Source organism: Nuphar pumila, chromosome 14 (genome assembly GCF_984573655.1).
Source record: "Nuphar pumila chromosome 14, dmNupPumi1.hap1.1, whole genome shotgun sequence".
Classification (NCBI taxonomy): Eukaryota; Viridiplantae; Streptophyta; class Magnoliopsida; order Nymphaeales; family Nymphaeaceae; genus Nuphar; species Nuphar pumila.
This window is the reverse complement of record NC_143262.1, coordinates 3,011,048-3,037,921: the sequence shown is the minus strand read 5'-3', so window position 1 is coordinate 3,037,921 and position 26,874 is coordinate 3,011,048. Positions and strand designations below refer to the sequence as shown.

The window sequence follows — 26,874 nt, the reverse complement described above, 5'->3', positions numbered from 1 at the left end:
CCGAATATGTCCAAACCACCGTAAACGATTCTCTCGCATCTTATTTTCAATGGGTGCAACACCTACCTTCTTACGTATCTCTTCGTTCCGAATCTTATCTTTTATTGTATTTCCACACATCCATCTAAGCATCCGCATCTCAGCTACACTCATTTTTTGAATATGATGTCTCTTGGCAGCCCAACATTCCGTACCATATAGTAAAGCGGGTCTAATAGTCGTCCTATAAAACTTTCCCTTCAACCGCAATGGCATTCTACGATCGCACAGCACTCCAGTAGCACTTTTCCATTTCATCCACCCAACCTTTATCCTATGATTTACATCTCCATCAATTTCTCCATACTTTTGAATGATGGATCCCAAATATTTGAAATAATCATTCACCGGTATATCTTGCTCACCAAGCTTCACTACACTCCCATCACTACTTCGTTGCTTACTAAACCGACATTCCATATATTCAGTCTTACTCTTACTCAACTTAAAACCTCTAGCTTCCAATGTCTGTCTCCATAATTCTAACTTAGCATTAACCCCAGCTCTAGACTCATCAATCAAAACAATATCATCAGCAAACAACATACACCACGGTACATTTTCTTGAATTGATCTCGTAAGCTCATCCATCACTATTGCAAATATGAAAGGGCTTAAAGCAGATCCTTGATATAACCCAACCGTTATCGGGAAATTGGTTGTCACCCCTCCACAAGTGCGGACATTGGTTACTACTCCTTCATACATATCTTTAATTATACTAATGTACTTAAGAGAAACACCTTTCTTCATCATTGTCCACCAGAGAACGTCCCTAGGTACTCTATCGTATGCCTTCTCTAAATCAATAAAAACCATATGCAAATCTTTGTTCATCTCTCTATATCTTTCAATAAGTTGTCTAAGAAGATGTATAGCTTCCATAGTTGATCTTCCAGGCATAAAACCAAATTGATTCTCCGATATCATGACAACCTTCCTCAACCTAGACTCAATCACCCTCTCCCAAAGTTTCATAGTATGACTCATGAGTTTTATACCACGATAGTTTGTGCAATCTTGTATATCACCCTTATTCTTATATAAAGGCACCAAAGTACTCTTCCTCCACTCATTAGGCATCTTATTTGTTCGCCAAATCAAGTTAAAAAGATTTGTCAACCATTCTAAACCTTTCTCTCCCAAGCATTTCCAAGCCTCGATAGGTATACCATCTGGGCCAACTGCCCTTCTTGATTTCATTTTCTTCAAAGCCTCTGCAATTTCTTTCTTTTGAATCTTGCGCATGAAGTCACGATTTATCTCATGAAAAGGAATGGAGAAGTCTCCAAGATCTTGAGCATGACTATCATTAAATAGCTTATCAAAATAATCTTTCCATCTCTCCTTAATCTCCTCATCTTTGACTAAAACCCTTTGCGTTTCGTCTTTGATACATCTAACCATACCCAAATCCTTCGATTTCCTATCTCTCATCTTTGCAAGCCTATAAATATCCTTCTCGCCTTCTTTGGTATCCAACTTGTCATAAACCTCCTTATATACCTTAGCCCTCGCGTTTCGAACAACTTTTTTAGCTTCCTTCTTTGCTATCATATACTTCTCCAAATTCTCATTATCACGACTCTTACTTAGATTTCTATAACACTCTCTTTTAACCTTAATAGCTAATTTGACATCCTCGTTCCACCATGATGTATCCTTACCTAGTGGTGCATCGCCTTTAGACTCACCCAATACCTCCTTAGCTACTTTTCTCATACCACCCGCTATCTTATTCCACATTGATTCTGAATCCTCCTCGAGACACCAATCAACTTCCTTAACTACCTGCTCTACAAACATTTCTTGTTTAGCTCCTTTCAGTGCCCACCACTTAATTCTAGGATCTATCCTATGTCTATCCCTTTTGCGGCATTGTCTAATTCTAAGATCTAAAATTAAGACTCTATGTTGTGTAGCTACACTTTCTCCTGGTATAACCTTACAATCGATGCAACAACCCCTATCTCTCTTTCTAAGTAGGAAAAAATCTATCTGACTCGTATTAACCCCACTTTTAAATGTTACTAGGTGAGACTCCCTCTTCCTAAACCAAGTGTTTGCTAAGATCATATCATAGGACAAACAAAAATCTAAAATCCTTTCTCCACTTTCATTTCTTTCTCCTATACCATAGCCTCCATGGATATTCTCAAATCCATCCCTACTAATGCCTACATGTCCATTAAGGTCACCGCCGATGAAAAGCTTTTCTCCATAAGATGTCTCTTGTACTACTCTATCTAAATCTTCCCAAAATTGATGCTTAATGGAATCATCTAAACCTACTTGAGGTGCATAAACACTAATAATATTAATAATATCCGTACCTAATACTAATTTAATAAGTAAAATTCTATCACCCTTCCTACGGACCTCAACTACATTATCTATAAACTGACGACTCATAACAATCCCTACTCCATTCCTATTCCTATTTATTCCTGTATACCAAATCTTATATCCCCAAGGTTCTATCACTTTAGCTTTCTCACCTACCCATTTGGTCTCTTGAAGACATAAAATATCAATCTTTCTCCTACACATAACATCTACTAACTCTACCAACTTACCAGTTAAAGACCCTATGTTCCAAGTGGCTAACCTAATTTTATGGTCTTGGACTAATTTCTTTACCCCCACCCGTCCAACAAAGTGAGGGAACCCTTGCCTATTTGACACCACACCCGGGCGCCGGTGTGACGCGTCGCTTCTGGGCGACGACCTAGCAACCCTTGCACATTTATCACTGCCTCCGGGCCTAGAGAGTACAGCGCGTCGCTCAGTAGGGAACGCCCCAACGAAATTCTCATATTGGTTCATTTTCATAGGATATGACAAAGTTTTTATGCTGGCTGTAAAACCCTCTACCTTTATATTTCAATTACAATGGGCAGCATGCCCTTATTTATAGAGAGATTACATGAGAGGAGCTATTGGAATAGCTGTTGGGATAGCTGTTGGGCTACTCCCAACAGCTCTAATTAGAGCCGTTGGGAGTAGCCCAACAGCTCTATTCAAACAGTCAACATTTTGACTGTTTGACAGAACCTGACAAAAAGGCTGTTGGCTGTTTTGACAGCCCAACAGCTCTAGTCAATTATGACTGTTTGACAAAAAGACAAAAAAAATAAGAAAGAAATAAAATTACAAAAATAAATAAAAAAAATATTACAAGAATATAAGTATATACTTTAAATATATAGTTATATACATATATATATATATACATAAACTGTCACGGGCCTATTTCCTTCAATGGGCCAGCGCGGCGCGACGGTCCTTCCTTACCGCCGCAAGCCTACTCGTCAGCTCGCTTGCCGGTCGCGGAAGCTTATGATCAAAGTGCAAGAGAGCAAGAGAGAATAGAGGGAGAGAAGTTGCAATCACAAGAAGCAATCACAACGAGGGTGAACAAAAGAAAGCTCAACGCATTTGATTCATTCACAGTTTTGCCCGCAGGCTATTACAGTTCAAGTATACGGGCTGCCCCTTCGGGGTATTGATTCACCTGAACCGGGCAGCTTACATCAGACTCAACAAAAGCAAAACAGACTCTAGCGCAACTGTACACTGTAAGTCGCAAGGGAACATGCTCCCCCCTTCAAATCATGCGCCGTCCTCGGCGCCATCTGTTTCGTGGTAAGCCCTGACTTCAGTCGGGTAGCGACTGTTCATTCGAAATGCAGGCTCCCACGTTGGTTCCGCCGTTTCCTCCCACTGCACCAAGTATTTCTTCGCTTGCCCCAAGTAGTTGACCTTGTGGCGAAGGATCTGACTGAGGTGCTTCTCGACCCGTTGTGCTGCCGGGGCCCTCTCCATGATGGGAGCGCGTTGCGGCACATTGCGTTCTGGGTCTCCATCATCTGGATGGAACTGCTTGAGGTTGCACATGTAGAACACCGGGTGCACCTTGAAGTCTGGGGGCAACTCCAGCTTATATGCCAGCTTGCCCACCTTCTTTGTGATGGTGAAGGGTCCTTCATACTTTCTGAGTAGTCCGCGGTGCCGCCCGCGGAAGATGCCTGTGCGACCAGGATATAACTTCACCAACACTTGGTTCCCAACCTGGAACCCTGCGGGCCGACGGAGTTTGTCCGCCCACTTCTTCATTCTCTTCGCCGCTTTGTGTAAGAATGCCTTCGCCAACTCATTCTGCTCGTGCCAGTCGCGAACAAACTGATAGGCGAAGGATGGCCTTCCCTTTTCTTGTGCGGCAAGAGTGTGCAGGGTCAGTGGCTGCTGCCCCGTGGCTATCTCAAACGGGCTGTGGCCTGAAGATTCGCTCTTCTGCAGATTATAACAAAACTGTGCCACATCAAGGAGTTTCACCCAATTTTTCTGATTGGCACTAACAAAGTGCCTAAGGTACTGCTCCAATATCCCGTTGATGCGCTCTGTCTGCCCATCTGTCTGCGGATGGAAGCTTGTTGAAAACAACAAATCAGAGCCAAGTAACCGAAATACTTCACGCCAGAACTTGCCCGTGAAGCGAGCATCGCGATCGCTCACAATGCTCTTTGGTATGCCCCAGTGCTTCACCACATGCTTTACGAACAACTCTGCAGTCTTCTCTGCAGGGCACTCCTTGGAAGCTGAGATGAAGGTGGCATACTTTGAGAAACGATCCACCACGACTAAAATAGAACTGAGGCCCTCTACCTTTGGCAGACTAACAATAAAGTCCATAGAGATGCTTTCCCAATGACGTTCTGGAATTGGTAGAGGCTCAAGGAGACCGGCAGCCTTCTGGTTTGTCCCCTTATCTTGCTGGCAGATGAGGCATGTCCGCACATACCCCTCAACATCGTCTCTCATCTGCGGCCAATAGTAGCCGCACTCAAGGAGTGCTAAGGTCCGCTCCTGACCAGGATGGCCGGCCCATAGTGTATCATGGCACTCCTTGAGTAGCTCTCGGCGAAGGCTTCCCCACCGTGGTACAAAGATGCGTCCCCCTTTTGTTACAATGAGGCCATCCTGTAGCCAAAATCACCGAGTTTTCCCTGCCTGCGCCAGAGAAACAAGGTGTTGTGCGGTCGGATCCTGCTGTGTACCCTCGCGGATGCGGCTCAGCAATGCACCCTCCAAATGCACTTCAGAAGGCTCTACGCGCGCAACAGCTAATTCAGCCCTACGGCTCAGGGCATTCGCCACAACATTGGTTTTTCCAACCTTGTACTCTAAGGCAAAGTCGAACTCAGCCAAAAACATCTGCCATCGAACTTGCTTGGGCGTCAACTTCTTTTGCGTCTGAAAATAGCTCGTGGCCACATTGTCCGTCTTGACGACGAACTCGGCACTCAAAAGGTAGTGCCGCCAGGTCCTGAGGCAATACACAATGGCGGTCATCTCACGTTCGTGCACTGTGTACCGCCTCTCTGCATCCTTCAGCTTACGACTCTCATATGCGATTGGATGACTGTCTTGCATAATAACTCCGCCAATGGCAAAGTCTGAGGCATCAGTGTGGACTTCGAAGGGTCTCGAATGATCAGGCAGTCGCAGCACTGGCTCCCTCACTAAGGCTTTCTTCAAGCCGTCGAAGGCATCTTGGCACGCTCCTGTCCAAAGCCATACCCGATTCTTCTTTAACAAATCCGTGAGGGGCGCAGCAATGAGGGAATAACCTTCGATGAAACGCCGATAATAGTTTGCCAAACCAAGGAATGACCGCAATTCTGGCACTTTGCTTGGCGGAACCCATTCCTGGATGGCCCTTATCTTCTGCCCATCCATACGCAGCACACCACGCCCCACAACGTGGCCAAGGAAGCTGATCTCCTCCTGCCCGAAGAGACACTTCTCTCGTTTGACACAGAGGTCATTATCCTTCAACACCTGAACACTGTTCGCAAGTGCCCAGCATGTTCCTCCATGTTGCTGCTGTAGATCACGATATCATCCAGGTAGACTACCACAAACTTGTCTAAGTAAGGGTAGAAGATCTGGTTCATTAAAGTCGTGAAAGTGGCTGGAGCATTTGTCAACCCGAATGACATTACTAAAAATTCGTAAGCACCATAGCGAGTGACGCAAGTTGTTTTCGGCTCATCCCCTTCGGCAATCCTCACCTGCCAGTAACCCGATCGCAGATCTAGCTTGGAAAAGATACGGGCACTGCCTAGCTGATCGAACAAGTCTGCTATCAATGGCAATGGGTACTTGTTCTTCACCGTGACCTTGTTCAAAGCCCGGTAATCCACACATAACCGTTTAGAGCCATCATGTTTCATCTGAAAAAGAACCGGGGCACCAAATGGGGCTTTTGATGGACGAACAATGCCTGCGTCCAACATCTCATCTAACTGCCTGCGCAGTTCCTTCAGCTCAGCTGGCCCCATACGGTATGGAATCATAGCAGGAGGCTTCGCTCCCGGGGTCAACTCAATCTTGTGGTCGACCTTGCGTCTTGGCGGAAGACGCTTTGGCAATTCCGGGGGCATCACCCCCCGAAACTCCTCCAACAGTGGGGCTAGGGTCGGTGGCACTGCTGCTTCGACCTTCCCTTCCTCTGAGCGCACTGCCACTAAGAATGTCTGCTCCCCATGCTTGACACCCTTCTTTAGTTGCATTGCCGACAACACTGAAGACTTGCCTTTCTGCGTAAGGCACTGCACTGTATGAGACAGGTCTGACTCCATGATCGTCAGCGTGTTGAATTTTGGCAACATCATGACATTCTGGCTTCGCAGAAACTCCATACCCAAAATCATCTTGAAATCGTCCAGGGGCACCACAGAGAAGTTGGCTTTACCGACCCAACTTCCCACTTGAATAGCCACATCCCTTGCTTCACCAAGGATGGGCTTGGCCTCAGAGTTTACCGTTTTAATGGTCCTCTGCTTTGGCCCATGCTTCAAGCCCAACCGCTCTGCCTCTTCCCGCGAGACAAAGTTGTGTGTGGCCCCGGAGTCTATCATTGCTGAAGTAGACTTTCCATTCATAATAACTTCAGCGTACATGAGTTCCTTACTGACCTGCATGTTTTTAGTTGCGCAACTTCTAGCTGCGTTAATCGATCGCATGGCGCCCATCCTCGGTTGCATGGTCTCAGTGTCACTGCCTTCAGTATCGCTGCATTCTTCCTGTGCAGCATTGGCTTGCCCGTCGTCCTTTACAAGGCACTTTGGGCATTGCCGGGCGATATGTCTATCACCACAGAACCAACATGTCACAACTGCACCCTTGTTGCTGTTGTTATGCTTTGTGTAGTTCTGTTTCTTTTCGGATTGATGGCGTGTCGACGCCTCACCTTTATCGTTGCGCTGCTCATCCTTCTTGCCTCCGTGGTCAGGCTTCTTCCCAACTTTGGTTGATGGGGTGAAAGGCTTGCGCTGAGTGTCAACTAAGCGCTCAGCCGCCACATATGCATCTTCCAAAATACGGGGGTTACTCCTTTCCACTTCAGACTGTGCCCATGGTTGAAGTCCCACAATGAACCAGTTGCGCATGTCGTCTTCTGGCATGTTAGGTATCTCCAGCATAAGCTTCTGGAACGTTCTGACATAGTCTTGCAACGAACCAGTATGTTTGAGTTCACGAACCATCCGGTAAGCCTGTCTCTGCGCATTTCTTGGCATGAAGTAGTTGCGCAACTCTACTTTGAAGTCGTCAAAGGTGTCTATCACACATTGACCCCTCTCCATGTCATTGCCCTTCCGCCTCCACCAAGCGATAGCATCACCATCAAGTAAGGCCGCTGCAGCCTTGATCCTCAGATCTTCGAGGGTCACATTTTGGATATCCAAGTAGTCTTCTACTTGGAACAAGAAGTTCTCAATGGCTTTGCTGTCGCGAGAACCATTGAATTTTGCGGGTCTAGGTACATCAATCCTTGATGGTCTCTCACCATTTCCGCCATTCAGGGTCACCGTCCGCTGCAACGTACGGTTCCTCAACTCAAGATCAGTCACTGTAGTCGTCAACGAAGTGACCTGCCCCATTAGTAAGTTCACCTGCTCTTGCAGGCTCGCCACCACATCATTCAATCCATTGAATGATTCACATGCGCGTGAAATCGCTTCATCATGCGAAGTCACATCTTCCACCAACTTGTTAACAGTTGCAGCCAACTCTTCTTGGCCCCGAGGTGAACCCATCTCCTCAGCTTCGGCAACTGCCTTGCCTCTGGTGTTGCGCAAGTGTTGATAAGGCGCCACGATGTCTTGCTCACAAATCGCAGCCTGTCGGCGTGTCTGTCGACACCGACTCCGGAGTCCCTTCCCCAGCACGAGAACGGGCTCTGGTACCACTTGTCACGGGCCTATTTCCTTCAATGGGCCAGCGCGGCGCGACGGTCCTTCCTTACCGCCGCAAGCCTACTCGTCAGCTCGCTTGCCGGTCGCGGAAGCTTATGATCAGAGTGCAAGAGAGCAAGAGAGAATAGAGGGAGAGAAGTTGCAATTCACAAGAAGCAATCACAACGAGGGTGAACAAAAGAAAGCTCAACGCATTTGATTCATTCACAGTTTTGCCCGCAGGCTATTACAGTTCAAGTATACGGGCTGCCCCTTCGGGGTATTGATTCACCTGAACCGGGCAGCTTACATCAGACTCAACAAAAGCAAAACAGACTCTAGCGCAACTGTACACTGTAAGTCGCAAGGGAACATAAACATACTCTTGTATTACGAAAAGTATGTATATATATAAAAATATATATATATATATATGACTATATAACTATATATATAAATATATAAAAAAAAAAATATATATATATATATATATATATATATATATATGTTATTTTCTAACATCATCTTCCTTCTAGAACCATTTGTTTTGATGACCTCAGGCCCTCTAACTTGCTATATATCCTGGATGATTTTCTCTTCAGTGGAAACCACACACACACACACACACATCCTTTTCCCTTGTCAGCTGTTGAAGCTATTACCTGGTGTACCCTTCTAAAGAAATATCAGTCTGTATGGTGGGTGTAGGAGTTCAGTGATCAACTTCAACACCTTCATCATTGTCATCACTGGCCTCCTCGGATAGTTATGCCAGACTGTATTCTGTCTCTTTCATCTTTCACTAGTCTAATGTATTCTTCTAGCAACCAAATGTTACCCAATTTGCAGCATTTCAAAAACAACCCATGTCAGCTAAATGATGCTTTAATTGTCAAATAGCTTTTTATCTTATTTTTATTTCACGTTAGTTTACCACATAATCAAACAGTCTCCTCAAAGCATCACTCTCCCCGCTCTCATGTTAGCTCAGTCTTTGTGATTCTTATGAAGCACAAATGAAACGTGATGATAGAAGAACAACAAATCTTTTAAAATCCCTAAAAAGAAAATGATTTAGCCTAATTCTTTTTGAGTGGTATTCCCATTTACTTCTCAAATGAGCTTACTTTCTTCGCTATTGACTTATCATATTAGCTCATTTATTATATTCCTAAATTTCTCTACTTTCTTTTTTTTCTTTTTACTGTTTGAACTTTGAAGTAAGAAAAGCCTTCATTCTAATAAGATTATCAGTAGTTCTATTTTATCCTTCATTTCTCTGTCATCGACATGCTACATGCTGAATTTACGTTTAAGATCCCTATGATTTTTTACATCTACATGTCTCTTGCAAGTTAATTACTTTTTTATTCCTTTTCCTCAACACATCAGCTTTCACATATTAAGTTAAAACTTTAAAATCTTTTGATCCAAGACTTGCGATCATTGTTCTGGTTCACTTGTGCTTGTTGGCCTGCAGTAAATTAATGAGCCATATTCCAATAAAAAAAATCTGCATATTGATGAGTATTATTTTTTACCACAGTTTCTTGCACTTATATAGATCACAATTTGTGAGGATGTTATATAGTAATATGAGCACTTTTCCCATATAGCAATTTTTTGTGCAATTATATTTCAAAGTTTGGTTTGTTTCCTTTTGGGTGCTTTGTTCAGTGTAATATGTGGAATATCTAATGATTTTTCCATAAACTGTACAGGTACAGCACTTTCTGTGGTCATCCACCTGAGGTGGTGAAGAAAATGCCCAAAAGGGATCTTGCAGAAGAGGTGCTTATGTCATTGCCATCTTGTTTAACATTGAATCTCATTATGTAACTATACAATGAATGTGTATTATCTAGGGCTCTTAAATTCTGTGCAATTGCCAGGTCTGGAGGTTGCAAGCAGCACTAGGAGAGCAAGCAGAAATCACAAAATACAGTCAAGAAGAGTATGAGAGGCTTCAAAATGTAATTTCGTAACCCTCTGTGTCCAGTTCATCTATATCACCGCGGCATGGCAAACTGCTTGCCGGACCCGCGTCGACATGGGAGCGGGTACCAAACACGGTACCGGTACGCCGCGGGTCAGGTTCCAGACCATTTTTTTTATTTTGCCTTGGTCAAAGCCCCCCCCCCTCTCTCTCTCCTCTCCCGAAACCCTCGGCTCTCTGTCCAGAGGGGAAAGGGAGCGAGCAAGAGCGAGAGAAAACAAGGAAGGTAGAGAGAGAGAGGGGGGAGCGTACCTCTTCTTCTTGCTGTAGAAGGGACAGCGAGAGAGGGAGAGAATACCGATATTCATGCATCCTCCTCCTCTTCTTCTTCTTGCTGCAACTCTCTTGAGAGAGAGGAAAGGGCGAGAGAGAAAACAAAAAAACAAAAACAAAAAGGGGAAGGGCGACCGCCCCTTCTCCTTTTATAGCACCTGGCTTCGTTGTCCAAACCTGGTCAACGAACCTGAAGGTTTGGACAAGTCCAAACCATCTGGACCCAGGGTCCAGAGAGTTTGGGTCTGGACTAGGTTTGAACTTATATATATAGCCGTGTCCCCATACTTACATTTTTTGGAATTGCCATCTCGTACCCTCTGTACCCGCACCCGTACCCTGGTGACATAGCAGTTCATCTAGTTATGTGCTATTGTGTGAAAATAAAGCTATAATTTAATGGTGTATATTTGTCTAATGTAAGTGACCTTCAATTTTGTCTTTAATATGTATCTGTTCTGTTGTCAGTAGGGATGCACACGAGCTGAGTTCGGGCCTAGCCTGGGCTGTTCGAACTCGGCTCATTTCAAAATGCCCCTGTTCAAGCTCAACTCGAGCTTCAATGGCATTGTTCAGTCTCGGCTCTGTTCCGAGCCGAGCCAAGCTTGAGCAGCATTCTAAAAAGGTATATACAGTAATGAGTATTTAAGGTGGGATTTGATTCTTGACCTTCCCAAACGTTGCACAAACGACCTAACTGCGACCCAGAGAAATATACAAATACTAAAACCCCTAAATTAGCATCCAGCGAAAAAAATGTGAGGTGCGGAACTCGATTTAGGGAGAGGCCAACACCCTACCCGGTAAGCTAACAGTAACTCTTAGGTTTTAAGTTAGAAACATATTATGTATAATATATATTTATACGAGCCTAATCGACCTTTTCAAGCTTAATTGAGTTCAGTGGCTTAATCATGCTCGACTCGTTTACGCACACCGAGCCTGGACTTGTATTCAAGCTCGGCCCATTTATGTTCCCGGACGAGCTCGAACTGAGCTTAAACGAGCCGAGCTCAAGCTAGCTTGGCTCGTTGTGCATCCCTAGTTGTCTGTGGATTTTTGCTGCTTATTAGTTGTATTAGGCTATGCTATGTGCAGCTGATTTTTATTGCTTATTAGTTGTATTAGGCTACGCTATGCTTTCACTGTCACTTAGCAGTTGATTTTTATTGCTGATGAGTTGTTTGATAAGGCCCCTATGTATTAGGTTTATCTGTGGGGTGATTTCACTTCTTTTTGTATGTATTCATCAGTTCTTGAAATATTCTGTGGGCATGTATGTGACGAACTGCTTTCTACCCATTCTGAAGTACTCGATAGCTGATTCTGAAAAAGCGCCCTTTCTTTTACTCCTGTTGCAATAAGCCTAATGGAGGTTATGGTCTGGTTAATTTGAGTTCACTTATTTCTTGGCTTGAGCTCTTGGTGAAGGCTACAAGCTTCTTGGGTTATAATCTTTTATATATTCATTTGCAGAAAGGTGCACTGCATGAGTTATGTGCTTAAAGTTACTGTGGCTCCTGCAAACTAATCAAAACACTAATTTTGCTCCATTAATTTATCTCTGGTGCATTCTAATGCATGTCACCTTAATCTGCTCGTGATACAGTATCTTACATGTTATGTGGTGTTCATTTAACTTGTGGATTCTTGGTTTGGGCTTTTTTTGAGTTCACTAGAAATTGTTCAAATTATTTTTGTTTATTTGCTTTCTAGCTACATGTTACATATATAGTGCTTTGTGTTGATGGAAAAAGCTTTGCAGGCAGGTAAAAAGTCATCGATGATTAATTATTTCATTTACTATGTAAAGACCTGTGTTACCTTTGTTAGAAAGTGGCTTTGAATACTTTAGGTTCGATAATGAACCCATACACATGCACATTAAGTGCGAATATACCCACTCGAGGGAACAACACAAGCACATCATGTGCTAATACATAAACCCATAAAAGGGGTAAATATGACTTAAAGTCATAAGTTGAATATTATTGAAGAAATAAGAAGAAGAGGATAAAAACCCTATACAATGGAGCATAAGCTCCTCCAAGGAGTAAAGAATACAAAGGGGGAGACCCCTATTTATAACACAAGAGAGGAGCCACATAGGGGGCTCCCAAAGGAGTCGTTGGGAGCCCCCAACGGTCACATTTGTGACTGTTGGGGGCTCCCCAACGACTCTTTGGGGAGCCTCCCTAGGTGGTGCAAACCACAAAAAATAAAAAAAAGAAACTAAAAAATAAAAGAAAAATTACATGCATATTCCAATTGGAATATGCGTAAAATCACAAATTACAAGAATACCCTTGAGGGTATTTTAGGAAGAGAAAATATATATATAAATAGAGATACATATACATATATATATGTATACGTATCTTTATATATATATATATAAATATATACTCGTACATTTAAGGATTATATTTCAACATACATATATGTGTAAGAGTAAGAGTACACATATTTTAACAACCTTTGCTGCTGTGGTTTATTCCTTCATATCCTCACTACTTCTGCACGTTCAATTGATCAGGAGAAGGTTCTCTGTAGGATTTGCTTCGAGGCCGAAATTGGTGTCGTCTTGCTGCCATGCAGGCACCGCATCCTTTGCAGGTATCTCATGTTTCCTCTCATTTAGTATGGTTTCTATTTCAGCATCCATTGACCAACTTTAACATCCATCCTATCTTTTAATTCAGTACTTGTTGCGAGAAGTGTAAGAAGTGCCCGGTCTGCCGAGTCTTCATTGAGGAGCGTATGCCTGTATATGATGTATAGGCTAACCACGTGTATACTAAAAAACACGAACTACTTTTGGGGGAGCTGGGATGGACAGTATGTGATGTACAAATTTGACTTTCAGCACACTACCATTTTGCTACTTGCACCCTCAACAAACTTCTGGCTGTTCACCGAGGTGGTATCCCATGTGGTAAGCGGGGTCCTGTGTCAAGCTGAAGGCCCAGGATCGAATCCCTTTGCCACATGGGGCGGCTGTTGTTCTGGTAGGGATCCGCCTAACCCCAGCTTGCCTTTCAAAAAAAAAAAAAACTTCTAGCTGTTCCTTTGCTTTGTTGAAGTTTAGATGGTGAAGCATAAAGTGATGAGGCTGGAGACAACTGTTTAGATTTATTTGTAAAGGATTGCCTTCTGCCACTAACTGTAAATATCTTGTGGGAGTTGGGTTTGTTCTTTGCCATCCAAACGGTGTAATGACATATATATCAGATAATACGATAGGCTTTGTTAGTTTTCCTGTTTATTTTGTCATTTGCATTTTTTTGGGTGCATCCTTGGTTAAACTAGTTATCTTGATTGTGCATGTCAGAGAAGTTCATATGTTTTTTATCATTTGCCCTGTAATCTTGAATCTGATAGATCTTCATTCCTGACTAATTCTACCTCTCGTGTGAGACTAGAAGTTCCTTAAAGCAGGTGAACAAATTGTACCGGCAAAAACTGGGTTTTAGTCTCTGTTTTGGAACTGGTGGTTGGAATGGTTGTTGAGGATTTGGGTTTAAATTTGGTCAAACTGCTATGGTGGTGATGGTTGTTCAGGAGACTGACGTTGAGAAGGTAGTAAATGGAAATGAGAGAGGAAGTGAGACTGTCTCCCCTTTGTATTTGCACTAAAAAGTGGATATAGTAACTACCACCTCTTAGAGTTGGTCGCTGCCAAGTCCCCCCAGCTAGCAGTTCCTATGCAGATAGTACAGTTAACCACAGTTGTCTGTATCCTTTTTCAAATGCTAGGTCAATAATGTGGAGTTCATGATTGTAGGTGCTGTGAGCCAAGTGCCTAAGAAGCCATTGTTCTTCCCTTGCCTGTGCTGGGAAAATCATTCTTAAGGTTCTACGCTTTGCTGAATAAAATTTCCAAAAAAAATATCTGGTTCTTTTGAATTGCAAGTGTGATACAGCCGCTGGCTTCCCATTGTGGCTGCACCCCACTGCCCCTGTTCTCACATGGCCGAGTTCGCTTTTTTCTAAGCATCTGCTACTACAACACTCTCTAGTTACCCAGTGTCATACCCTAACTTTTCATGACCACTATATTTAATGAATATCTACATTAAAGGTTTAGAATTTGTTTTAGATAAAACTAGTTTCAACTACATTCTAACGTCATTTCCTACTCATTTCCCAGTTTTTTGAGTAGGGTTTTTGGTTTTAACTACAGCTTCCCTTTCACACAAGCTGTTTGCTGGGTAAGCCATCAAGCCACCGGAGCAATGCAAAATGTCCGCCTCTGTAGACAAGTTTATCCTTCAAGTCATGCTGGTTTAACATGTCCATGCTGATGTTTAAGTTTATGTCCTGATCATAGCATAATTCTCTAGGTCTAGCTAGGGCTGTCAACGGGTCAGGTCAGGGTCGATCCGAACCTGTCGGTTCGGGCTTGGGTAGGGTCAAATATATAGGACCCAATTATTTTTCATGAATCCCATATTTGCATTATTATATTCATGGGTCGGGTCATGATAGGGTTGGGGCCTATCTTAATTTGCCATGTCAACGGGTCAGATCAGGGCCGGGTCAACCCGAACCCGCACATATAAATAGTGGGCATGTTAGGGTTCAGGTTCTACTCATGATGACCTGACTTCATTCGTCAGTTTGACTTAATTCTAGATGAGAAAACTAAGATGGGTCTGTGAAGTGTATCTTGTCCAAGTTCATGAACTCATGTGTCTGTTTATGGAAAACTCCAAAGACAACTGTTTCCAACGAGTAAGATGGATAACGGTTTACAATAGCCACCTTCATGCATTAACTACAAGCCAATCACAAGCCTTTTTCTATAAGTGTCGATTTATTAAAATCTCATCCACCTTCTTTCACCAGTTACGACCACTTACCCAAAATAGTCTTTGATAAAACTTGAGGATCGTTTAATCAATTCATATATAAGTCCTTTTCTAGCAACACCAACAAAAAGATCATTGGTGTGTTGGTATTAGGGATGGCAGTGGGGCGGGGCGGGGGACAAGGTTTCCACCCCCGCCCCGCCTCAAAATTTTATCCTCCACCCCCGCCCCGCCTCCGCGGCGGGGATGGATTTTATCCTCCACCCCCGCCTTCATCCCCGTTTCATGTCCTCCACCCCCGCCCCGTCCCCGTCCCCGTCCCCGCCCCGTCCCGCCCCCGCCCCGTCCCCGTCCCGCCCCCGCCCCCGTCCCCGACCCCGCGGGATGAGCGTGCTCGTCACCGGCGCCGCTGGCTTTGTCGGCACCCACGTCTCGCTCGCCCTCCGGAAGCGCGGTGACGGTGTCGTCGGCCTCGACAACTTCAACGACTACTACGACCCCTCGCTCAAGAAGGCCCGCCGTCGAATCCTCGGCGACCACGGCGTCTTCGTCATCGCCGGCGACATCAACGACGCCCGGCTCCTGGCCAAGCTCTTCGACCTCGTCGCCTTCACCCACGTGATGCACCTCGCCGCCCAGGCCGGAGTCCGGTACGCTATCGAGAACCCGGCGTCCTACGTGCACAGTAACGTCGCCCGGCTCCAGGGTTAGGAAATTAGGGAAGGGAGTTAGGGTTAGTAAACAGTTCATCTGAGTTGGGGGCGGGGATGGGGCGGGGCCGGGACGGGGATGGGCCGGGGGCGGGGCGGGGATGGGCCGGGGCGGGGCCGGGGCGGGGATGGGGCGGGGCGGGGCGGGGCGGGGGAACGTGCCAGTCCATCCCCGCCTCCACCCCCGGACGGGGATGGATTTTAACCTTCATCCCCGCCTCCATCCCCGTTTCATACCCTTCATCCCCGGTCCAAACGGGGCGAGGTGGGGCGGGGCCCCGCTTTCCCCCGGTCCACTGCCATCCCTAGTTGGTATTGCCTTTCACTTTCAGAGGTGAAGGTTGAGCTGAAATCTTGTTGGTGGTATTTTAACCCTTTTTGTTTAAGATCACTTAATATTCAGGGGAGTAAGATTTCTCATACCCGAGTCTTTACAAATTCTAATTGGGTCGGGTACCGGACCTGGTGCTTTTTCAAATTTCCTATACCTGGACCCGAACCTGACCGGGTTCTAATTCAAAATCCCAAACCCACCCATTTTTTACTCGGGTTCTAATTCAAAATCCCAAACCCACCCATTCAAAATCCCAACACCGGCTGGGGCCATTTCCATCCGATGATGAAAAAGCACCAACTGGGCTCCTTTTTAGTTGACGACAGAGAGCACCACGGTGACTGTCATGACCGTTAAACGCCTGAACTAGTGGATGAATTCCCCCCACCGATCGTCGTTGCTGGGAAATCGCAGTGTCCACCACCTATGTTGGCCGAGAAGAGGAAGCACTATAGGGGACTAGGGGAGTTTGACAACAGCCATGGGGGAAAAAATGCAGCTGAGATCCATGACCCGACGAAGAACGTGGTGTGCGTCTGTTCGGCACCTACAAGACGGCGGAGGCTGTCGAGCTTTCCAATGACCGGGCTGCCTATCGGATGCGGCTTCGTGCACTGTTGAATTTCTCACTGGAGGTTGGGTCGCTGGCAGAGGAGTTGATGCCAATTTCGCTGGCAAAGAGGTCAGCTTCTTCATCGCCGACATCCTGATCATCGTCTTCATCTTCGCTGAAGAGGCGCCAAAAGGACCAGGCTTCGTCTGTGTCCAGCACGGTTCCGGCCATCGTCGAAAAGCAGGAAGCGTTTGTCCCTCTTTTCTTTTTTTTTCTTACGCACGTGTTGGACCTTTCCTTATCCCCTCGAGCGACCCTCTTCTCCTTTGAATCGAACGCAGAGAGAGAGAGAGAGAGAGAGAGAGAGAGAGAGAGAGAGAGAGAGAGAGAGAGAGAGAGAGATTTATTCTGTCACCTTACATCAGCAGCAAGGGTTGACAGGTATGGTCGACCCTCTGTGACTGCTTCTCTCCGGCAGCTGCCCGTGGGAGGGGTTCTTTCTGCTTTGCTGTCGATTTTCTCATACAACACTGTGGATCGTGCCCGATGGTTCCTAGCTTTTTTTACGAGGGTTGAAGCTATAGAGAAGAAAATAATCTTAAAGAGAAGAAAAATGCGAGAGTCAGATAAATGGCTTGCATCAAAGTAGCTATTACCTACCCAACTAAAACATCTCGTTGGATTTTGGGAATCCAATTAGTCGTAGGCCCACCACTATTTATTTGATTAGCATATTAAGGACCCACTTATCAAGATCATTGAATTCTCTTGAAAGAATCCAATAACTACTGTGGATCTATACATATATACAATCATGTGGATTCCATGTGTGAGACCCAATGGTCACAGGATCAATACCAAGATCCAACATAGGTCAGGTGGGTATCCAACATTGGATTTGACCTGTTGACAGCCCTATGTCTAGGGTGAGAGTTTTTTTTCTTTAGACAAGCCTGGGGTGAGTGTCTTCATTGTAGATAGCCTAAAGTGACCTTTAGATATCTTTCTGATGTTAAAAGAATATTCATTCACATGTTTTGGCAAACATTTTTTTTAATAAATGTTATGGTGCATATGTGCATCTTCCATCTTATGAAGGTTTTACGGACACTTAGGGTGCATTTGAGTGCCTCGGATCTCATATATGAGGTGGTCGGTCTTAGGATCTTAGATTTTTAGGATTTTAGAGATCCTAAGATGAAGGATCTGAGTATGTGTTTGATTTGTTTTGGATCGCATATCTGAAGTGAAATGAGATCATAGGACCTCAGATTCTAGGGTTTGAGAATGAAACTCAAAGCCATTGTATGTGGGGAGATAAAGTGAGAGAGGTAATTTGAGAGTGAGTAGGTCTGACGTTGGATATCAAACCTTACATAAGCTGAAACACAATAACATACAAGAACTCAAACACATGCTCACACTGTTTTACTTGGTTCAGCTAACCTGTGCATGTTGGATTTTCTATCGAAAAATTAAAAGGATATATATATATATATATATATATATATATATATATATATATATATATATTCAAGCTAAATTGTTGAAAACTAAAACATAAATAGAATCATAATGTGAAAGAGTACCTGAATTCATTGGCGCTATGACAGATCGTTGACGGGTAAGATATTCCAGAACCTATATACGTGGTCATTTTTCTTTCTCTAAACCTTATGAGACTAACTGTTTTCTCTTTTGATGATGTTGGAAAGCTTAAAAGAGAAGACCATTATATAAGGTTTGGAGACCATAATCTAATTTGAATCCAACTGAGAGATATATAGTCTCCAATTCAACTTATCATAGAGTTAGAAGCAGATAGAGCATGTCTCTTCACATAATAAGACTATACCATATGAGATATCATATGGCCAATCCTGATCGGATAATGTAAACCAGGCTTAAACCACAAAATGCCTAAAAAGTATGATTGCATATATATATGTAGGCCCACACGATTTTTCCTATAAGTGCATACATCCGTTGAAATCTCTCTCTCACTCTCTCTCATCAACATTTTTCTTGAGAGATGAGAGGTTTATATAAATAAAGCTCATTTGATTACAAGAGAAAATAAGTTGGTTGAACCTTTCCTATTATGATGATCTTGACTCTCAAGAATCCAAGATTGCATATTTTTAGAACTTTATTTTGAGCAGGTTTCTTAAGATTTTTTTGATTCATGCGTGAGTCCTTGGAGTCTTTTTGATTAATGAGGTTCATGCGTGAGTCTTTATTGAAGTTGGACTCTTGATCCCTCCTGCAGTTTTGATTCATCTTGATATCTATCTTGAAACAATGTGAGCCCACTGGAGGACTCCCATCTTGATCATCTTTTCTATCAAGGGAGATATAGTGAAAGAGGCCTGTCATGGTTATTGGGCCTGACAAAGATCTTAAATAAGAGAGAAAGGATCCTATATGAAATGTTGATCCTAGCTGTCCACTCGATGCATCTAGACAGCTAGGATTAGCCCACATTTCAGGTGAGAATCTGAACTAATCCTAGCCATTGGTTGGACGGCTAGGATCTCCATATGACCGGTCTGTATGATGGGGTCCGTGTTTGATAAGAAATTCTCTATTTGATCAAGGCCTCTTACATAGAGTGGCCCTCACGTCATATGATAGCCTTGGATCTCGTGCATGAGACAATCAAACGCCCCCAATAATCTTTTTAGGTTCTCATCACCGAGGTGGTATCCCATGTGGTAAGCGGGGTCCTGTGCCAAGCTTAAGGCTCAGGTTCCAATTCCTCTGTCATGGGGCTTAAAAGATATCGGTTAGGGGTCTGTCTAACCCCAGCTTGCCTATAAAAAAAATCTTAATGGGTTTCATCATTTGAAAGTTAAGATGGGAGAATGGTAACGATTAATATGATATGCTTGTATTTTTATTCTTTTGAAAGGCAAGCTGGGGTTAGGCAGACCCCTATCAGTTAAACAATTATACCATTGGGTTTTGAACTTGCACATCCCAACACAAGGTGACGTGCACGAGCTGAGGGGAGCCCCTGTTGGTACATGATATGTTGCTAAAGCAGTCATTGTTGATAGACAGATATATTATTTTTTATAGGCAAGCGGGGTTTAAGCAGACTTCTACCAGATATCTCTTAAGCTCCATGTGGTAGAGGGATTAGAACCAGGGCCTTCAGCTTGGCACAGGACCCCACTTAACACGTGAGATCATACCACCTCAGTGACCGGCCTCATGTTGGTAAAACCTTTTTTGGTTCCTCGTAAGCATTGTTATTAAAAACGGTTTGAATCAAAATCGGCCCAACAGCGATTCTAAAAAGGCTGATACACGAGTTTTTTTTTATATATATATATGCTTTTAAAATGGTTTAAAATTTTTAAATATTTTTTATTTTGAAATAACATGCGCCATCTGATGGTAAAAAGTTTGAACTTTAAGTTTCTTAGAAAGCGATTCACCTAGTGAACCGATTTTAACGACATTGCTCGCTCCAAAGGTACACCTGACCCAGTCTCCACCTGTGTTTTTTTACAGATAAATTAAGCTGGGGTTAGGCAGACCCCTACCAGTGGGATTCGAATTTGCAACGTGCCCAACAGAAGAAGAAGGTGATGTGCACTAACTGCTCCTGCCAAGAACGGCCCCCCCTGGGCTTTCGACAGATTAATGGTCACCATCTCGTTTTGTCACGTAAAGTGGTGAGAGAGTAATAATCAGTGGCTCTCCTCGTGTAAAATACCTTTCTAATTCTGAGTGAGTCAGCAAAGGTTGCAGCATTCAGGATGGCGTAAATTAAGGAAGCACTATGCTGAAAAGACCTCTGAGATCACATCAGAAACAGTGAAACCTGACGTAGAAGAGGAATAACACTGCTCCATTATTTTAGAGCCGCCTCAATCAAATGTTGTAATACAACAGTAGCAGGGGTCTGAAGCTGCCACTTGGATGGGGAAACAACCACTATCATCGTTGCCCTCTTCAACAATTCCATGTCTCCGTATTACAGAAAACACCACCAAAAGGGAAACGAGAGAAGATCACGTCAGAGGCGATGCGCCTTGGATGTCGTTCATCTTAGAAATGAACGACATCAATCAAAACAGGAGAACAGGCTCATTGTGAGCCGTTCATTTTAAACCATTCTGATGCCACCAACAACATCGAAAAAAGAGTGTGATGGGCATCTCATTCCTACAGGTCGTGGATGTCGTTCATCTTGAGATCAACGGCATCCAGAAGTGCACATTCTGAGATGAACGGCCTCTCAAACACCACGAATGTGTTATGTGTATCTAATGCAAGACAAAAGAATAACTCCTGAACAATTGCAAAAACCAGTACCCTAGCTAGCTATGAAACTATGAGACTATAAAAAAGGAAAAAATTAATAAAAATTGCTTAAAAAATAATTAAAATTCATGAATAATCTATCATCAAGCTCTCTTCCTCCTCTTTACAATCAATATACATATAGCGAACCAAGAGTGACCTTAAAAACCTTAATCCTATTACGGATCCGAGATAATTCCAAAACTCCCTGAACAAGATCTAAAAACTAATATCGAACTATCATAAATAACAAAAAAACACAAACAATTAAGATAGATCCTAAGCATCCGCTAGTATCTTGTGGTCACTCCTGCATCATTCTCTCTATGTTGAAAAATACTTGTCCTTAAGTTTGGATTCTGCTTATGCGTTTTTCAATTCTGTGGGTTATGGTCCCGCAATATACAACCAGATGCTTAGGATAGTACTCTCTGCATTGGGTGTTGTGCATCATACGACCTCTTATCAAAGGCATGCGGGTGGCTGATTTCAGAGTAAGGCCGGCACGTCTTCTTTTCGTAACAACCGTGTGCATGCTTCCTTGGCTACAGTAGTCGTTTGTCTGCTTGACCCTACTCTCTCACTCTCTGCATGACAAGAAGCGAGAAAAGGGAGAAGAACTTTCTTAAAGGAAGGGAACAAAAGACAACGTCTTCAACATTAATTATAGGAAGGAAAATGGCCAAAAAAGTCTTCATTATGTTTCTCTGCAGCAGAGTGACAGAACCTTTATACAATGCTCCTACAGAGACAGATGCGAAATTTAATGGGAAACCTAGTTGTCAGTAGGTGCTGCAAGCTAGTGTTTAGCATTTAATACACCACGTACAACATTTATGGAGATTACTGCCCAACGTATCATTTCGGCCCGTCTCCAATGAGCTCAGCCAGTCCTTTTTCTCCTGATGTCTAATCTGTGGTGTTTCATTCTTTTATTTGAGAGAATTCGGCCTTCATTCTCACGGAGCTAGTGCTTACATCTCTCGTCAATCTTCATTCGTTTCTCTCTTTGTTTCTGCTTTTCTACCTTTTTCTGGCGATGAATGGGGTGGCATGTGCATGGCAGCAGCAGGCTGGATGGGTTCGTAACAACCTCTGAGAAAATCAAGTCTCCTGGTACGCCATTTCTCACCTTCACCTATTTCATGAAATCATTATTGCCATCTTTTCTTGTTTTTCTTCAAGGGAATCATTATTGCCATTTTAATTGCGCATAAAGATTTGCTTGTTTACGTTATTGATGGTATGTGAGCCATAGATATAAATATGGTTTAGTAGATGTTTGGCAACTAAAGCAATCACTCACATGACATAATCACCTTTTACGGTTGTTTTTTTACTCGGAGAAACCGCCTCAGGCACAGAGACCTAGCCGCTCTGGTTCATACGGTCGCTGTCCTGACATCATAAAATTTCGAGGGCTTACCTTTCGACCCCAGGGACTTGCCAAGCTTTGGCTTAAACAGGGGTGACACCCATGGGATTTGAACCTAGACTGCCTGTCAAATAGTTCAGGCTCCATCCCAATACGCCAAACCTCTTGGGTCTTCAGCATTTACTGTTTGTCCTACAGTGCCCCCCTAACAGTGGTAGAATAGTGAACAAATCTGCATGGAAGATTCATCTGGAGTTGTCCGATTTGGCATACTATGCACCCTTGTCACTGGTGAGACCTTTTTTTCTCTTTTTCCATTAGGCTAGGCACGTTATGAAGTTCTTAAATAGAGTCTCGTATGAACATCTTGTTGAACTATCTTCACTTGTATACAGTCATACGCTAAGTATATCTGACGAAATCCGAGTCCGTTTAGTCGGATTCGGTAGCCAAAATGGGATCCTATTTGGGATTCAGTATCAAATTTTGCATCAGAGAAGAATCTGAATCCAACTAAAATCCATATCCGATACATGTAAATGTCAGGTTTTAAGCAAGTTGGATGTGGATTCAGTTTAGGTTAATCCCCTTTCCCAAATCCAATTATGTTATATCCGATTAATTCAGACTCAATAATGCCTAGATCTGACCGAGGCCAGCCCGATTACATCCCTAGATCTAGTATCAGAGGGGGGCGGTCAGTTCATACCCAGATTTGGAATCCTACCATGCATGTTCCGGGTGACATCCAGATCCAGAACTGAACCCACTCATTAAAAGTTTTAATATCTGGTCAACCCAGATCCGATCTGTTTGCAACCCTACTTTATCTTTCTAGATTTAATATGATTCACTTTTTGCGAGATGAGCAAAGTATTTAGTTTATGTAATGTTTTAGCCAACGTCATTTATGACTATCAAACTAGATCAACTGCCCAACCTTACGGACAGGGCAATATAGAAAACAACACCCAATTTAGAGGATGGTCACAGAATCCAAAACTTTTTTTTTTTTGAGAAGAAGAATGAAGAAGATTTTATTATAAAAGCAAGCAAATTAGACAAAGATAATTCGTCCAACAGATATATATATATATATATATATATATATATATATATATATATATATATATATATATATATATATATATATATATATATACAAATGAAATTTCAGGTGGTATAGTTACAAATGGAGAAGAATTTAGAGGAGCTTCATCGAAAGAAATGGACTAGAAGACAAGCGCCCCCCCAATCCATGCAAAGTCCTGGTTCGGCCATCCAGCTTGGGCCCAGTGAAACATATCTGATTGAATGGCCAGGATTACATGACCCACATCATTTTTGGTACCCTTAAAAAAAATTGTGATTCCTCTCCTTCCAAATCTGCCACTAAACCGATAAAAATCAAAACACAACACCATTTCTTAAAAAAACATGATAAAATGAAGGTCCAGAACCAGTTCTCTAAAGCTTGAGCATGGACGTACCGTCATGTTTAGATCCCTCCATGCTGACTTAAAAATCGTTCGGAAGAAAAGGTCAGGAACAAAACAAGTGCTCAGCAGTCTCAAAGTCATTCTCACACATAGAACAAATTAAGATCCGAAAACTTCACCCCTCATTTTTGGATATGTGAGAGTATTAACATGACCAACTAACAAGGTCCATGCCAAAAATTGTGCTCGAGGTGAGGGACCCAAGCCCCATATTGTTCGTTTTGGTAACCAATTGACGTCTGGTTTTAGGGCTTGCCTTCGTAACAAGAGGTAACTGAGAACTCACCGTTTGATATAGAAAAATAACTGAAAAGATTTGGATATCGCCTTATACATGGGAAAACCTTTTTTCCAAAAATAATGCTCAAGCCAATCAAGTAGGGAGTTACCCAATTTGTATTTTCGTTTTAAGTAATCCATTGATGAAATTTTCCCATTAGCTAAACGCCGCCGCCACCACCACCACCACAACCACCACCTACATAAGAGAGTTATATTGAATATCGATAGCCTCTTAATGCCAAGACCACCTAGCTGAATTGGGGAAGTGGCTCTTTTTCAGTTGACGAGCACTTTAGAGGACCCGATCCACCCCAAAGAAAATTTGAGAGGATTTTATTCAGCTTTCATTCACATTTTTTAGGCTTGTGAAAATTAGCAATATGGTGAAGCATGAAACCATTTAACACATGACGAATAAAGGTGACCTTGGACGGTTTTGAGAGGTAAAGTGCATCCCAAGATTCAATTCTTGAACGAATTCTCTCTTCTAGTACTAGCATAATTCTTGTGTGGGACTTTTTTGCAGGATTTTTAGTCTTAGGTAGTCCAACGGGAGCATCGATTGCCATCCCCAGCCATGCACGACTTGCTGAAATCCAAAACTAAGTTTAGTGCATATGCAATTTATGGAAAAAGAAAATGAAATAATACCTATTATGTGTTCCTCTTTCAAACTCTCTCACTCTCATATATATATATATATATATATATATATATATATATATATATATATATATATATATATATATATATATATATATATACATATATATATATATATATACGAGAATTGGAAACATACCAAACAGTCACGGTGTTAAATGAAACATGCTAATGGATTTTTGATATTTTTTTTCGAAATTCTGACCCGATAGATGTGTTCCACATGATTGATTTACTAGAAACCAACACTTAAATCATACATTTGGTTTTAAAAATTAGTATTTGAAGCCTAAAAAATTTATGAAAATGATAAACCATTAATTTTTTTACAAACAACAACAACTACGCCTTCATCCCAAAACAATCGGGGTCGGCGATATGAACCAAAAAAGAAAATCATTTTGGGTCTTCCACATGAATCCTTCTCCTCCAATCATTTTTATCCAATGCCATGTACTCGGTGAGGTTCAAAGCATTCATATCCTTTCCTATCATCTCCATCTATGTCTTCCTAGACCTACCCCGACCTCTTTTAACTAATATATTTTCCCATTATTCCATCCTTCTAACTAGAGCATCATTTGGCCTTCGCCGAATATGTCTAAACCACCGTAAATGATTCTCTCTCATCTTATTTTCAATGGGTGCAATGCCTACCTTGTTACGTATCTCCTTGTTCCGAATCTTATATTTTATTGTATTTCTACACATCCATCTAAGCATGCGCATCTCAGCTACACTCATTTTTTTAATATGATGTCTCTTGGCAGCCCAACATTTCGTACCATATAGTAAAGCGGGCCTAATATTCATCCTATAAAACTTTTTCTTCAACCGCAATGACATTCTACGATCGCATAATACTGCAGTTGCACTTTTTCATTTCATCCACCCAACCTTTATCCTATGATTTACATCTTCATCAATTTTTCCATACTTTTGAATGATAGATCCCAAATATTTGAAACAATCATCCACTGGTATTTCTTGCTCACCAAGCTTCACTATACTCTCATCACTACTTCGTTGCTCATTAAACCGACATTCCATATATTTTGTCTTACTCTTACTCAACTTAAAACCTCTTGCTTCCAATGTCTCTCTCCATAATTCTAACTTAGCATTAACCCCAACTTTAGACTCATCAATCAAAACAATATCATCAGCAAACAACATACACCATGACACATTTTCTTGAATTGATCTCGTAAACTCATCCATCACTATAGCAAATAGGAAAGGGCTTAAAGCAGATCCTTGATATAACCCAACCGTTATAGGAAAATTGGTTGTCACCCCTCCACAAGTACGAACATTGGTTATTACTCCTTCATACATATCTTTAATTATACTAATGTACTTGAGAGAAACATTTTTCTTTATCATTGTCCACCAGAGAACGTCCCTAGGTACTCTATCGTATGCCTTCTCCAAATCAATAAAAAACATATGCAAATATTTGTTCCTCTCTATTTCTCTCAATAAGTTGTCTAAGAAGATGTATAGCTTCCAATGTCTGTCTCCAAATCAATTGATTTTTTTAATACTTATAAAAACATATCCATACATCATAATCAAATTCTCCCATGAGTGATTCCTATAAAAACAAACATCTCGATCACAAGCGTGCGGTCAAAATTTCAAAAAAGCACAAAAAATCCAATAGCATGCTTTAGTTAGTACTGTACTCATTTTGTAGGTTTTCATTTTCTTATATATATATATATATATCCTTGCCTAAAATAAGAGCAGATCCTTGAGTGAGTGTAATTGGGTCAATATATA

The 26,874-nt window shown here is 42.5% G+C and overlaps 1 protein-coding gene across 1 annotated transcript in view; it reads left to right on the top strand.

Moving 5' to 3' along the window:
- Positions 1-13,811, top strand: part of LOC149816086 (uncharacterized) — a 55,355-nt gene extending 41,544 nt beyond the window's left edge. Inside the window, exons 11-14 of the mRNA XM_089987609.1 lie at positions 10,001-10,070; positions 10,172-10,252; positions 13,085-13,164; positions 13,251-13,811. Coding sequence (XP_089843735.1) covers positions 10,001-10,070; positions 10,172-10,252; positions 13,085-13,164; positions 13,251-13,329 — 310 coding nt within the window. The 3' untranslated portion in view covers positions 13,330-13,811. The remainder of the gene's footprint in view (positions 1-10,000; positions 10,071-10,171; positions 10,253-13,084; positions 13,165-13,250) is intronic.
- Positions 13,812-26,874: the final 13,063 nt, after the last annotated feature.